Source organism: Manis pentadactyla, chromosome 13, assembly GCF_030020395.1.
Source record: "Manis pentadactyla isolate mManPen7 chromosome 13, mManPen7.hap1, whole genome shotgun sequence".
Classification (NCBI taxonomy): Eukaryota; Metazoa; Chordata; class Mammalia; order Pholidota; family Manidae; genus Manis; species Manis pentadactyla.
In genome coordinates this window covers 57,664,553-57,676,423 of record NC_080031.1, presented here as the reverse complement: position 1 = coordinate 57,676,423, position 11,871 = coordinate 57,664,553, and the positions used below count along the sequence as shown (strand labels likewise).

At 49.2% G+C, this 11,871-nt stretch overlaps 1 protein-coding gene across 1 annotated transcript; it reads left to right on the top strand.

The window, feature by feature from the left end:
* The first annotated feature begins 2,663 nt into the window (after positions 1 to 2,663).
* Positions 2,664 to 3,907, top strand: LOC118923789 (immunity-related GTPase family M protein-like). The gene is given in 2 exon segments (XM_036907974.2): positions 2,664 to 3,696; positions 3,698 to 3,907. Coding segments are annotated over 2 exon segments (1,095 nt in total). The 5' UTR covers positions 2,664 to 2,767; the 3' UTR covers positions 3,864 to 3,907.
* The last annotated feature ends 7,964 nt before the right edge of the window (positions 3,908 to 11,871 follow it).

The window sequence follows — 11,871 nt, the reverse complement described above, 5'->3', positions numbered from 1 at the left end:
ACAGACCTTTGTACAATTGGAGGGTGGAGAAAGAACTGGAGAAAGAACCAGAGGAAAGACTTCCTCAGGGCTCCTAAAAGACCATAGGGCATTCACGGAGAGGCAGCTGGGAGCTCTGCAGAGGGCTTCACCTGGATCGCACAAGGAAATCCTCACCCAGGGCCTGGGAGGTGGGGAGCAGGACTCCACCCCCCACCGCACAGGCAGGACACTAGGGCTCGGTTTTCAATGTGAACATGTCTGTATTGTCTGGGGTGGAGTTTGTTTGTAAATTCAGGTGGAGTTCTCAGTGTGTTCCCTCCTGCAGTGGTTGAGGCCAGGGGCCTTATGACAGATGAAAGCAGCTGGAGAAGCCTGGGCAGCAGTGAGGCAAGGATGGCCCTCCACCAGAGAGGCAGTGGGGTGGGGCTGGTTCCCAGAGGAGGAGGAGGAGAATCTGCACCACGGGACCTGAAGTGGTGTGAAACTTGTCCCACAGTGGGGGCAGTAGGACTTCTGGGGCAGAAATGCGGCATCTGGGTGTGAGGACTGCAACCAGCAGCATCAGGGGACTCCAGGGGTGGGTCTGGTAGGTGCCCATCACAGAACAGAAGGGCCTGCAACTCCTCAACCAAAGAGGAAGTCTTAAATTTAAACTTAAAAAAAAAAACTTGCATCCATGCATACAGATGAGAGTGGACTTTCAAGGGAAATCACAGCAGGCATTCACAGCTTTGGGGACTATGAAAGCCCACCAGCCAGGGGCAATGTGTGTGTAGCGTCCTCCAGGTAATCCCAAGCAATTCCCTTTCCCCTTCCTGCCCCGCAGTCTTTAAAGTCTCACTGCAGGGTTCAGCCTACAAAGGAAACCTCCATTCACAGAAGAGCTTAAATGCTTATATTTATAGCAACAGTGGCAATGCCAACCATGTGCAGACGTGTGCTGACTGTAAAACCAGGAGATTGGACAGCTTGTTGTGACTTGGCTGAAGGTGACGAGGGACAGGCGGACCTTTGGTGTGCAGTTAGTGGTGGTACATGCGGGAATGTTTCACGAAGAAACTCGAGAGGAAAAAAAATTCACTTTTCATTGTTAATGTGAATACATGATTCTTGACTCAGAAGAGGAATGCAGTGAGGACACACAGGTCCTCAGGAAGGGAGGGTGAGGAGAGGCGCACGAGCTCACCCTGCCCAGCAGGCACCTCCTGTGGGCTGTCCTGCTCACCCAGTCAGGGCGGACGAGGATGAGGGACGTGCACCTTCCTGGCTCCTGACTGAGTGACGTTCGTGATGTTCTGTGGCTCAAGTCTGCTCAAGTCCGCAGTCCTGCTTCGGTGCCGACTGCAGGCTCCACAGCTGCAGGGCATTCCTCTAGGGTCTCCTCTGAGTCCCAAAAGGTGCACATCTCCCGATGGAGCATCTCTGCTCCTTTTTGTGAAACAACTTTATTGGGATAAAATTTACACATCCACAGTTCACCCCTTTAAAGTTTTCAGTGGCTTTTAGCATATTCACAAGGTCATGCAACCGTCACTATAAGCACATTTAGAACATATCCTTTTCCAAAAGGAAGCTCTGGTCTTCTTGACTGTCACTGGTCTTTCTCTCTGTGTCACAGCCCCTCACCTCTAAGAAATCTGTGATATATGTCTCTATCTATGGACTTGACTATTCTGGACATTTCATAAGAGTAGAATCCCACCGTACATGGCTGTGTGGACTGGCTTCTTTCACAGAACATTATGTTGCTGGGTTCCCACGTTGTGGCAGGAATCAGCACTGCATTAGTACTGTTCCACTGTGTGGATAGGATGCATTCTTTATCCATTGACCAGTTGATGGACAATGAAGCTGATCTTGGGGCTATTATGAATAATGCTGCTAGGAACAGTTGTGTGCAGATTTTATGTAGTTATGTCTTCACTGCTCTTGGGTACATACATACCTAGCAGTGGAGTTGCTGGATCATATGGTAACTCTGCTTAATTTTTCCCGGTTTTATTGAAAAACAATTGACATGCATCACTGTCTAAGCTTAAGGCATACAGCATGATGGTTCGATTGATATATACTGTGAAACAATTGCCACAATAGGTTTGTTTATCCAGTGTATCATACAGATACAATGAAAGGAAGAAGAAAGGCAGAAAGAGAAAACATTTCTCCTTTGATGAGAACTCCCAGGATTCACACACTTAGCAGTTTTCCTGTCACCACCGAGCAGCTTTGACTGTGGTCATCAGGCTCCACATTACAGCCCTTGAATTTATTTTTCTTACAACTGAAAGTTGTACCGTTTGCCCACCTTCCTCCAACTCCCCCTTCCCCCACCCTCTGCCTCAGGTAACCACAAGTCTGATCTCCTTTTCTATGCATTTGGGTTTTCTGGAATTTTTTTTTTTTTTTTTGCCACTTATGAGTGAGATCATACAGTATTTGTCTTTCTCTGACTGATGTATTCACTTAGCATGATGCCCTGAAGGTCCATCCATCTTGTTGCAAATGGTAGGATTTCCTCATTACTTATGGGTGAATATATGTTTAAGGGAAACTTTCAGTTTCCCAAAGGCTGGCCTTTTCTAATCTAAACGTCCATTCTGTGGGTTGTGGGCGTGGATCTGAGCCTGGCCTTCAGATGGTGCCTCTGCTGCCTGCACACCTGGCCCTCACTCCCTTGCTCTTCCTCCTTGTGCAGGCTACTCCACTGCTGAGAGATGTGACACCGCCTGCCCTGTCCCCTTCCACGCCCTTACCTGCAGCCTGTGACTCTGCTGGGCGGCACAGCATGGGCTGCAGCATGTCACCTGAGTCAGGAGCCAGGAGCATGGGGAAGGCCTTGGAGGAAGGGAAGTTGCTGGAGGTGGTCTCTGTGGTCAGGGAGACCCTGGAGGCAGCATGCAGTGCTAAGGTGAGCGTTGCGGTGATAGGGGACTCCTGCAATGGCATGTCCTCCTTCGTCAATGTGCTGAGGGGCCTTGGGCACAAGGAGGAGATCTCGGCTCCCACTGGGGTGGTGAGGACCACCCAGATTCCCACCAGCTACTCATCCTCCCGCCTTCCCAATGTGATGCTGTGGGACAGGCCCGGCATGGGGGCTGCTGCACAAAGCCTGGAGAACCATCTGGGGGAGATGCCGTTCAGCCAATATGACCTCTTTATCATCACGGCATCTGAGCAGTTTGGCATGAATCACGTGAGGCTTGCCAAAACCATCCAGGGCCTGGGAAAGAGGTTCTCCATCGTGTGGACCAAGCTGGATAGGGACCTGAGCACAAGTGTCTTCTCAGAGGACCAGCTTCTGCAGAACATCCGGGGGTATATCAGGGAAAATCTCCAGAAGAAGGGGATATATGAACCCCCAACATTCCTGGTGTCCAACCTCGAACCTTCATTGCATGACTTCCCAGAGCTGAGAGACACGTTGTGCAGGGACCTCTCTGACATCAGGTGCCACCAGGCCTTAGAAAAACTGTAACAAAGTGGCCTCTCTGCAGGAGAAAATGGCCTCAAAGCCTTTCCCAGAAGACCAGGCATCCAGGACGCAGATGACTTGGGGAAGTGTCTGAATGCCTACCGCCTGCTCTTTGGGGTGAATGATGAGTCTCTCCAGCAGGTGGCCCAGACCCTGGGGACTTCCTTGGAGGAGTACAGGGCCACCATAAAGTCCCAAGATCTGTTCACTGTCCTCTCAGAAAAGTGGACACCTCCTTAGATGTTGTAAGGCAGCCTCTTCTTTACATTCAGTCCTTAGTTACTTCTCGCTCTTGGGTGACCCTGTTGCCCAGCACCTCAGAGAGGGGAGACACAGATACCTCCTTGAAAGAGTTGCCGAGGACACCAAGAACATCCTGAGGGAAGTCCTGACAGACTCTACTGTCTGAAGAGCTGGCGGTTCTGCAGGTGGCTTCTTGGGTGAATCAGGGCGTCTGGGTCCCCTCCTGAGCACTGGGCCCTCTGAACTCTCCACAGGCCTCAGCATCTCCACTTCCACTGCTTCTCAGATCCTTGAGGCTAATGAGCTGGTGTGCTCGTTTTGTACCCACATCAGCAGACACTGTTTCTACTCATTGTCATTTGTTGCATTATAACTGCATTAGCTGGGATCCAATATGGGAGAAAGGACCTGCACAGGGCGACATAATCTGCTCCCGACATCCCCTTATCACAATGTTAATGTCATTTTCCTGAGGCATCTTGGTCGTGCCCTGCTCCTTCACCCCTCACCTCTCACTCCCTCGACTCACTGAGGCACGTCTGGTGCAAAGGGGAGAGCATCCCTGGGGGAGAATGTGTTTTTAGCTCTTCTCTGAGAAGTGTTGTGTGGTGGAGCCAGAATGCTGGGGCCGGTCGACTGCCTGGAAAGCTCTGCCTTGACTCTCCCCTCATCAGATGCCCCAGACCATCTATATCCCAACAGGACACGGAGAAGGACTCAAGGGCCACTGCTACTGGGACTGGCAAGTTGATGAATGGAAAGGAAGCCTGACTACTAAGTACCAACACTGTCCTGGCCGGTGAACTGCGGCTGGGACAGAGTATGGGGTGGGGTGGGTGCCCCCCGGGGCCCTGGTGTGGAGCCAAGGCGGCAGGTGGAGAGCTTGGAGCTGGCTTCCGCGAGCATCAGGCCAGCTGAGCTGAGGGAAGGACTTGAGATCCAGGGAAGTGCCATCTGGCCTCTACCTGCCTGCCTGCCAGTCAGCAGAATCCGGCCACTGCAGAGCGGGGCGTGCAGGGTGGGTGTGCGCCCGCCCAGAGCGCCACCTGCGCTGAGCCGCCCGCGAGGGAGGTGGACTGTTTGGGGCTGGCTGCGCGGGTGCCTGGCCACCTGGGCTGAGCGGGGCGGGGAATCCCGCCCTCACTTTCTGACCCCCTTCTGACCCCCACCCTCTGGCACCCTTCCTGCTGCTGGTGAATCTTTCAAACTGCCGCCTCTGTGTGGGGTCCCAGCAGGGCCAGCGGAGCGTGCCGGTCCCCCACAAGCGCAGGCGTCTCCCAGAGAGGCTTCCACTGGGCCCTGGTGTCCAGCCAGTCAATCACCAGAACCCCATGCCACGTGGACTCGTGTTCCCAGAGCAGATCTCCCGGGCCAGGTGTGCGGGACTGCTGAGTTTATTCCCCCTTTCCACCCCATTCCTCTCCCTCCTGCTTGTGGGCTGGGACAGGGGAAGGACTTGGGTACTGATCATCACGACGCTCCATGTTTTGTCTCTCTCCCGGGTGTAGGCTGTCTGTTCTGCAGTCTTGGTCTTTTTCAGGGTTAGTTGTATTTGCTGTAGTTTCTTCCTCAATGTGTATGTGGTAGATTTCTGCCTGCCGTCCTACTCCCCCATCTTCTCACTGTCCTCTTCTACCAAAGTTTAAAATTTTCAGTTTACAGGCCTTTCATCTGCTTGGTTAAATTTGTTCCTAAGTACCTTCTTATTGTGATGCATTTGGAAATGGGATTTTATTCTCTATTTCTTTTTCATATAGTTTGGGTTAATGTATAGAAATGCAACTGATCTTTGCATGTTAATTTTGTCTCCTACAATGTTTACTGAATTCATTTATTTGTTCTAATTATTTGGGTTTTTTTTGGTGGAGTCTTTAGGGTTTCCTATATATAAGATCATGTCTTTAGAGGACAGTTTTCCTCTTCTTTTTTTTGTTTATGTATTTCTCCTTCCTCTAGCTCTAGACTTCCAATACCATCTTGAATAAAAGTGAAGAGCCCTGGCACCCTTGTTTTGATTTTGATCTTGGAGGAAAAGTTTTCAGCTTCTTACCATGGCAAATTATGAGAGTCATATATGAGCTTGCTTGCCATACAGGGCCTTTATTGCGTCAAGGTACTTTCCTTTTATACCAACTTGTTGAGAGTTTTCATAAGAAGTGGATGTTGAATTTTGTCAAATACATCTTTTGCACCTATTGAGATAATGTATGATTTATATCCTTTATTTTGATAATTGGGTATATCTCATTTATTTGCACATGTTGAACCATCCTTGGATCCCAGGGTAAATTCCAATTTAGCTGGACATGTCCTTTTAATGTGCTGTGAAGTTCAGTTTACTAACATTTTGTGGATAATTTTGCACCAATGCTCATTAGAGATATTGACCTACAATTTGTTTCATTGTGTAGGGTTCTTGTCTGGCTTTGGTAAAGAGTAATGCTGCCCTCTTAAAATAAGTTTGAGACTGTTTCCTTCTCTTCAGTTTGTTGGAGAATTTTGAGATACATTGGTGTGAATTTTTCTTTAAATGTTTCAAAGAATTTTCCAATGAAGCCTTCTGCATCTAGGTTTTTCTTGGTTGAGGGGTATGTGATCACCATATCAGTCTCCTTACTAGTAAATATTCTGTTCAGATTTCCCATTTTTTATGACTCTTTCTTGGTGAGCTGTATGTTTTTGGAAATGTATTCACTTCTTCCAGGTTATCCAGATTTTTTTGCTTCTGGGTTATCCAATGTAACTGCTCAGAGTAGTCTTTTATGGTACTCTGTATTTATATATCTGATTGTATTTCTTCCATACGTCTCTCTTTCTCCTTGCTTCTCTTAGCTAGAGGGTTGCCAATTTTGATTATCTCATGAGAAAAATCAGTTTCATTGATATTTTCTATTGGATTTCTAGGCTCTAATAATAATGTATGTTGTAAATTTCACTAATTCCTACCTTTTTCTCACTTTAGTCTCAGTTTGGTCTTCTTGCTCTGCTTCCTCAAGGCATGAAGTAGTTTATTTAAGATCTTTTTGTTTTCTTAATGTAGACATTTACAGATCCAAAGTTTTCTCTTAGAACTGCTTATTCTGCATCCTTTAAATTGTGGCATGTTATGTTTCCATTTTTGTTTACCTCAAAATATTTTTAATTTCACTCTTCATTTCTTGTTGTCTCACTTGTTGTTCAGGAGCATGTTGCTTAATCTCCACACATTTGCCTTCTTTAGTTTTCTTCTTTTAATTATTTCTAGTTTCATATCATTGTGGCTGAATAAAGTGACCAAAATTACTTAGGTCTTCTTAAGTTTATTAAGACTTTGAGTGTCCTCCTCACCATAGCAAACTGATGAAAGCCTGCAATGATGCCATCATTGGAATCTCAAACCCACCCATCAGCAGGAAAATGCGGGCCCCTGGAATACATCCATCCTCATCAGGGGTGGGAGGCAGGGTGGGCTGAGGGTTGAGTGCAGAGCCAGGGACTGCACAAGCTACATCACACAATAGGTTTCTGTCCCAATCCTGAGAACTTTTCAAAATGTGAAGTTTGTGTATGTGCTTTTCAGTGACATTGAACTGGGTGATCTGGACATCTCTGAGTGTGTCTGTTTTATGATTCTCTACAATTGCCTTTATGTGAACTGCCTCTTTTCAGGGCTGGTTTCCGGACCCCAGCCCAGGCAGCCTATCCCTCCCCAGGGCCCCGGCCCAGGCCAGAAGGCAGAGACTGCCATGCTTCCCGAACTGCTGGGTGAGGGGGTTGTTCTGGGCCTCAGGCCTGGGCTCTCTGCAGGGAACACAGCGCTGCCTGCTGCTCACCCTGGCTCCCGCTGAACCAGCACGTCAGGGTGCACAGGTAGCCTTGGAACCAGCCCTGCCAGCCCAGCACCTGGGTACAGTTCCCCTCCCAGGAGGTTTTCCCCATCTCAGATCTACTGCATCAGGGACTCACTTTCCACCACCCCCTGTCAGACTAGTGACCATCTGGTCCTCTAGACACATAAGGGTAATTTACCCAGGATGCCTGACTGAGCCTATCACATACACATGTGCAAGAACAGCAGAGTGTGGGACCCTGGGAAGGGCAGAGGGTCCTGTATTTAGGTTATGAATGACCTGAGGTGTCCTGAGCTCATTGGCCTCAAGACCTTTCCCTGATGCCCTGCATCAGGACAGAGAGGAGGACACAGAAGCACAGGGAGGCTGTATCCGCCCTTGGCCACATGGAAGCCATGGAGCTGGGTCGAAGGCCAGGCCATGAGACTTCAGAGCACACAGAGGGCTCCTGCAAGCCCGAAGGGAAACCACACTCATCCTGCCACTGTGCACCTGCTGCTGGAGGGCAAAGATGCTCTGGGATCCAGCCTGGGGCCTGCCTTGCTAATTATGGTAGCTGGACAACCATTTCTGCACTAGAGATTCTGCATCTCTTCACTCTGGAAAGCTAGTGGATGGGCAGTGATGTGGGTAAAAGGCTGGTTGGGGCTGGAAGAGGTGGGTGTGCACAAGGCTGCACAAATGGAGATGTGCCTCTAACAGCCTAGCTGGGCTCTGGGGCTTCCCCTGGAACTGGGGGTCCTGGGGCAATAACACAGGGCTTCATATCCCTCTATATGTTCCTGCACCTGAAACCAGGTAAAAAGGAAAGGAAACAGGGAGGGGAACAGAAGCCACACTTCAAGTTCCCCACACGCTCAGGACAAGACCAGATGTGGCCTCAGAGAGGGGCTATCTCTTGGGGAAGGAACCTGCACAGGCCCCTCTCCTCTGGGTTCCCCTTGTCTAAACACTCATAGTGTTGCTAAATTTAATCCCAAAGAAAACCCCAGGGCATTCCACCCCTACATCTCTCAAGAGGAAGACTCTAAAAAATGTGGCATATTCTTACAGAGCTTCAGAACCTTATGACATCTGACAAAGTTAACTATAATCCTTGGTATTGCTTTACACCCAGGGTAAGATTAGATTTCTATGAAGGACTTTCGTGTGTCCTTGTGGAGCTAGACTTTGAAATAAGGATCCAAATAAAGCCCACTCAGTCCCCCTTCTGTCCGTATCCCACATGCTGGGGGTTTGTATCAGACATGGCTCAGTGGTCCTGGGCTTGAACTGTTCTCAAATACGCCTCTGTTTTTCTGGAGCATCACTGAACTGGCTTCTCCATCTGTGGTGTTTCTTCTGCATGGAAATTAGCTCTGGAGTCCACTTTGCTTTCTGTTTTCTAACACTCATTGATATTGAAGGAGATTTGCATTTCTTGCGACTTACCCAGCTGCTGTTTGTCATTGCATGGCAGCAAGGTTCTTGTCCCTGGAAGTGCTGAGGCTATAACTGGAGATGTTTCCCTCATGTGAGAAAAAGACGGACTGGAGTCAGAGCAGGTCTCCTGGGCTCTCTGCCTCTGGAGGACTAGCAACCCTGTAATTGTGTGTCACATGTTGAGTTGTGCTTTTTTCTTGGGTGGTGGTGGGGAATGTTGCTTAAAGGTTTAATACAATTCTCAAAGTGCCTTTGGCCACAAAAAGGCTTAGAGGGTGCTGCCCAGATCCTTTCGGCAGACCAGTCAGGGATCCCAGTGATAGAGGAAGGAGAGGAAGGAGACTGCGGACACGGTAGAAGGAGGTGGGTAGGGACAGAGACAAAGACTGAGGGGCGAGAGTTACTAGGCAGAGAGGCGCCGTGCCTCAGCTCCTCACAGCACTGGCAGAGGTCAAATCCCCTGTCAATCTCAGGCTCCTGGGATCCGGCCTGGGTTTCAGGGCTGTGCCCATCTGGAGACAGCAGAGGATAAATCCAGTCCCAGCGCCAAGGCCTGGACAGGATCCTGCAGGCCCCGCAGGAATCACCTTGTCCAGTGAGGCTGAAGCCAGGCTGGACCAGCCAGATTAATCCTAGTCACCGCGTTAGTGACACATAAGCACGTCACAGGCTCAGGCTGGGTTTGTCCCAACAATCTAGAGAACAGTGTAAGTCATGCGTGTTAACTCATTTTCGTGAGCACACAAGCGGCCAGCTGACCACAGAGTCTGCCAAGCAAGAGAGCAAAAATGATTCCTCCCTCCTTTGCGCCATTACATGCTTCGGCTCTGCCAAACACCTGACCCCTTCGTTCTCACAGAACTGAACTTCTCCCCAACATTCCGTTGGTTCTCGGGTATTTGTTTTCCTCCTCTCTGGGAGAAAAAATATCTATAGAAGCTGGAAAAGGAATTGGATGGAGAAGGGGTTTTAGGGGCTCCACTGTGGCACTCATGGGCATCTCATACCCTCCCTCCATGGCTGGATCCTCTCCTGGCCTGTGGGAGGGAGCACAGATGTACCCGGGGGGCGCTTTCAGAGGTGCAGGTGTGAGAGCATGCGCTGTGCCTGAACATGCAGGAAATTTATAAATGGGTCAACTCCCCTGAATTGGAGGCTTGGTCCCACTCTGGGGTTAAATGTATTTTGACCTCAGCACTGGGAAAGTCAGGCTCAGATCAGTGGGGTTCATGTGGCTCAGAGGGTGGTCAAAGGCCAGGGGACTTCTGCCCCTCCGGCTACTCCATGAGCCATGGTAGTGGAGTGCAGAACCCCAGCAGGGCGCCAGGTGCCCAGACCTGCAGGGAAGGTCCAGCACTTCCTCCCAGTCCACCTCACCTCCTCACTGCTTCTGCAGTTGCTTCCTCCACCATCAGCTCTAGGCACCTCTAGCTGGAGAAGGGCACAGGGTGGCTCTGGGGAGGGTGGGACAGTGAGCCGGGCCCCAGGGGCTGGCCCAGGCCTCACTGCGCTCCCAGAACCCTACCTCTCACCCTCCATCCCCAGGCTGCCCAGAGCATCCTACAGGCCTGGAAGTGTCCCCAGGCAGGTGGAATCAGCTCTTCCCCAGGGACACGGCCCCCCTGCCATTCATCCTGGCAGGTGAGTTGGAGTCTGGAGAATTTCCCAGACCAGGATCCACATGCTCTATGTCCTGGGCTAGCTCTTCCCTGTCTAGTAGCCATCAAAGCATGATGTCCTGAGCTAAGGAGTCAAGAGCTCAGCACGTGAAAATGGTTTCTTCTTCATCTTGGTAAGTGTGCATGTGTGACTGCATAACTGCAAGTGTGCGCGTGCATGACTGCAAGTATGTGCGTGTGTATGCATGACTGTGAGTGCGCATATGTGTGAGTGTGCGCATGTGTGTGGGTGCACTTGCGTTGATGAGGAACTGAAAGTGGACTGTGGAAAAAGGGTAGGGTGAGGGACAGACTGGAGGGCTGGACCCTGGAGTCCCCACTCCCACAAGCTGGACAATGAGGGGCTTGATCAGGGGAAACCTCTTCCAGAGCCAAACCCTGTTTCCTGAGCCCCTGCCCCTCGTAAGGTTTGTGGCCCACACTCCAGGGTAAAGGAGGAGTGGGGAGTCGGAGCTGGCTGCTCACAAGGACTTGTGCCTTTGCAGGGTGGGGTATGTGCAGCATCATTTATTGCAGCTTCACTGTGGATGGAAACCAACCCACAGTCCATCCCTGGGAGCTGGCTGCCCGTGTGATGGTGTATCTGTGTACACAGACAAACATTTAGCATGAAATATGAGAACGCTCTTAGGTACTGACCTGGAAAGATCTCAATAGATGGTTTAGTGAAAATGGATGTCTATTATGGTACTTCTTTCAGAGGAAATAAGAATTTATGTGTTTCCTTGATTATGTATATGGAAACTATAGAAAACATCTCTAAAACATTTTTTACAGAAAATATTTTTATTAGATATTAAAGCTGTTATGTAAAAAAGACTTATGCAATATTCACAGACCAGAAGCTTCCCCGTTGTAGCTGTCAGGTCTCAATTATTCTATGAATTCAATTGAACTTCAGTCAGAACCCCTGGAGTATGTATGTACTAATTTATTTATCCATCTAATCTACTTATTTAAAATGGAAAAATTGAGGAGATAACCACATTATGTAATGTACCATTTTATTTTTTGCTTTTTCTTGTTTTTTTTTCACTTGAGCAATAGTTGACATACACATTAGTTCCACACGTACAGCGTAGTGACTGGACAATTACGGACATTATGAAATGCCGACCATCTGTCATTGTACAGGGTTAGTGCAGTTTTATGGACTCTGTTCCCTATGCTGCACTTTTCATCTCTTTTTTATTTTATAATTGGAAGTTTATCCCTCTTCATCCTTTCACTTATTTCACCCATC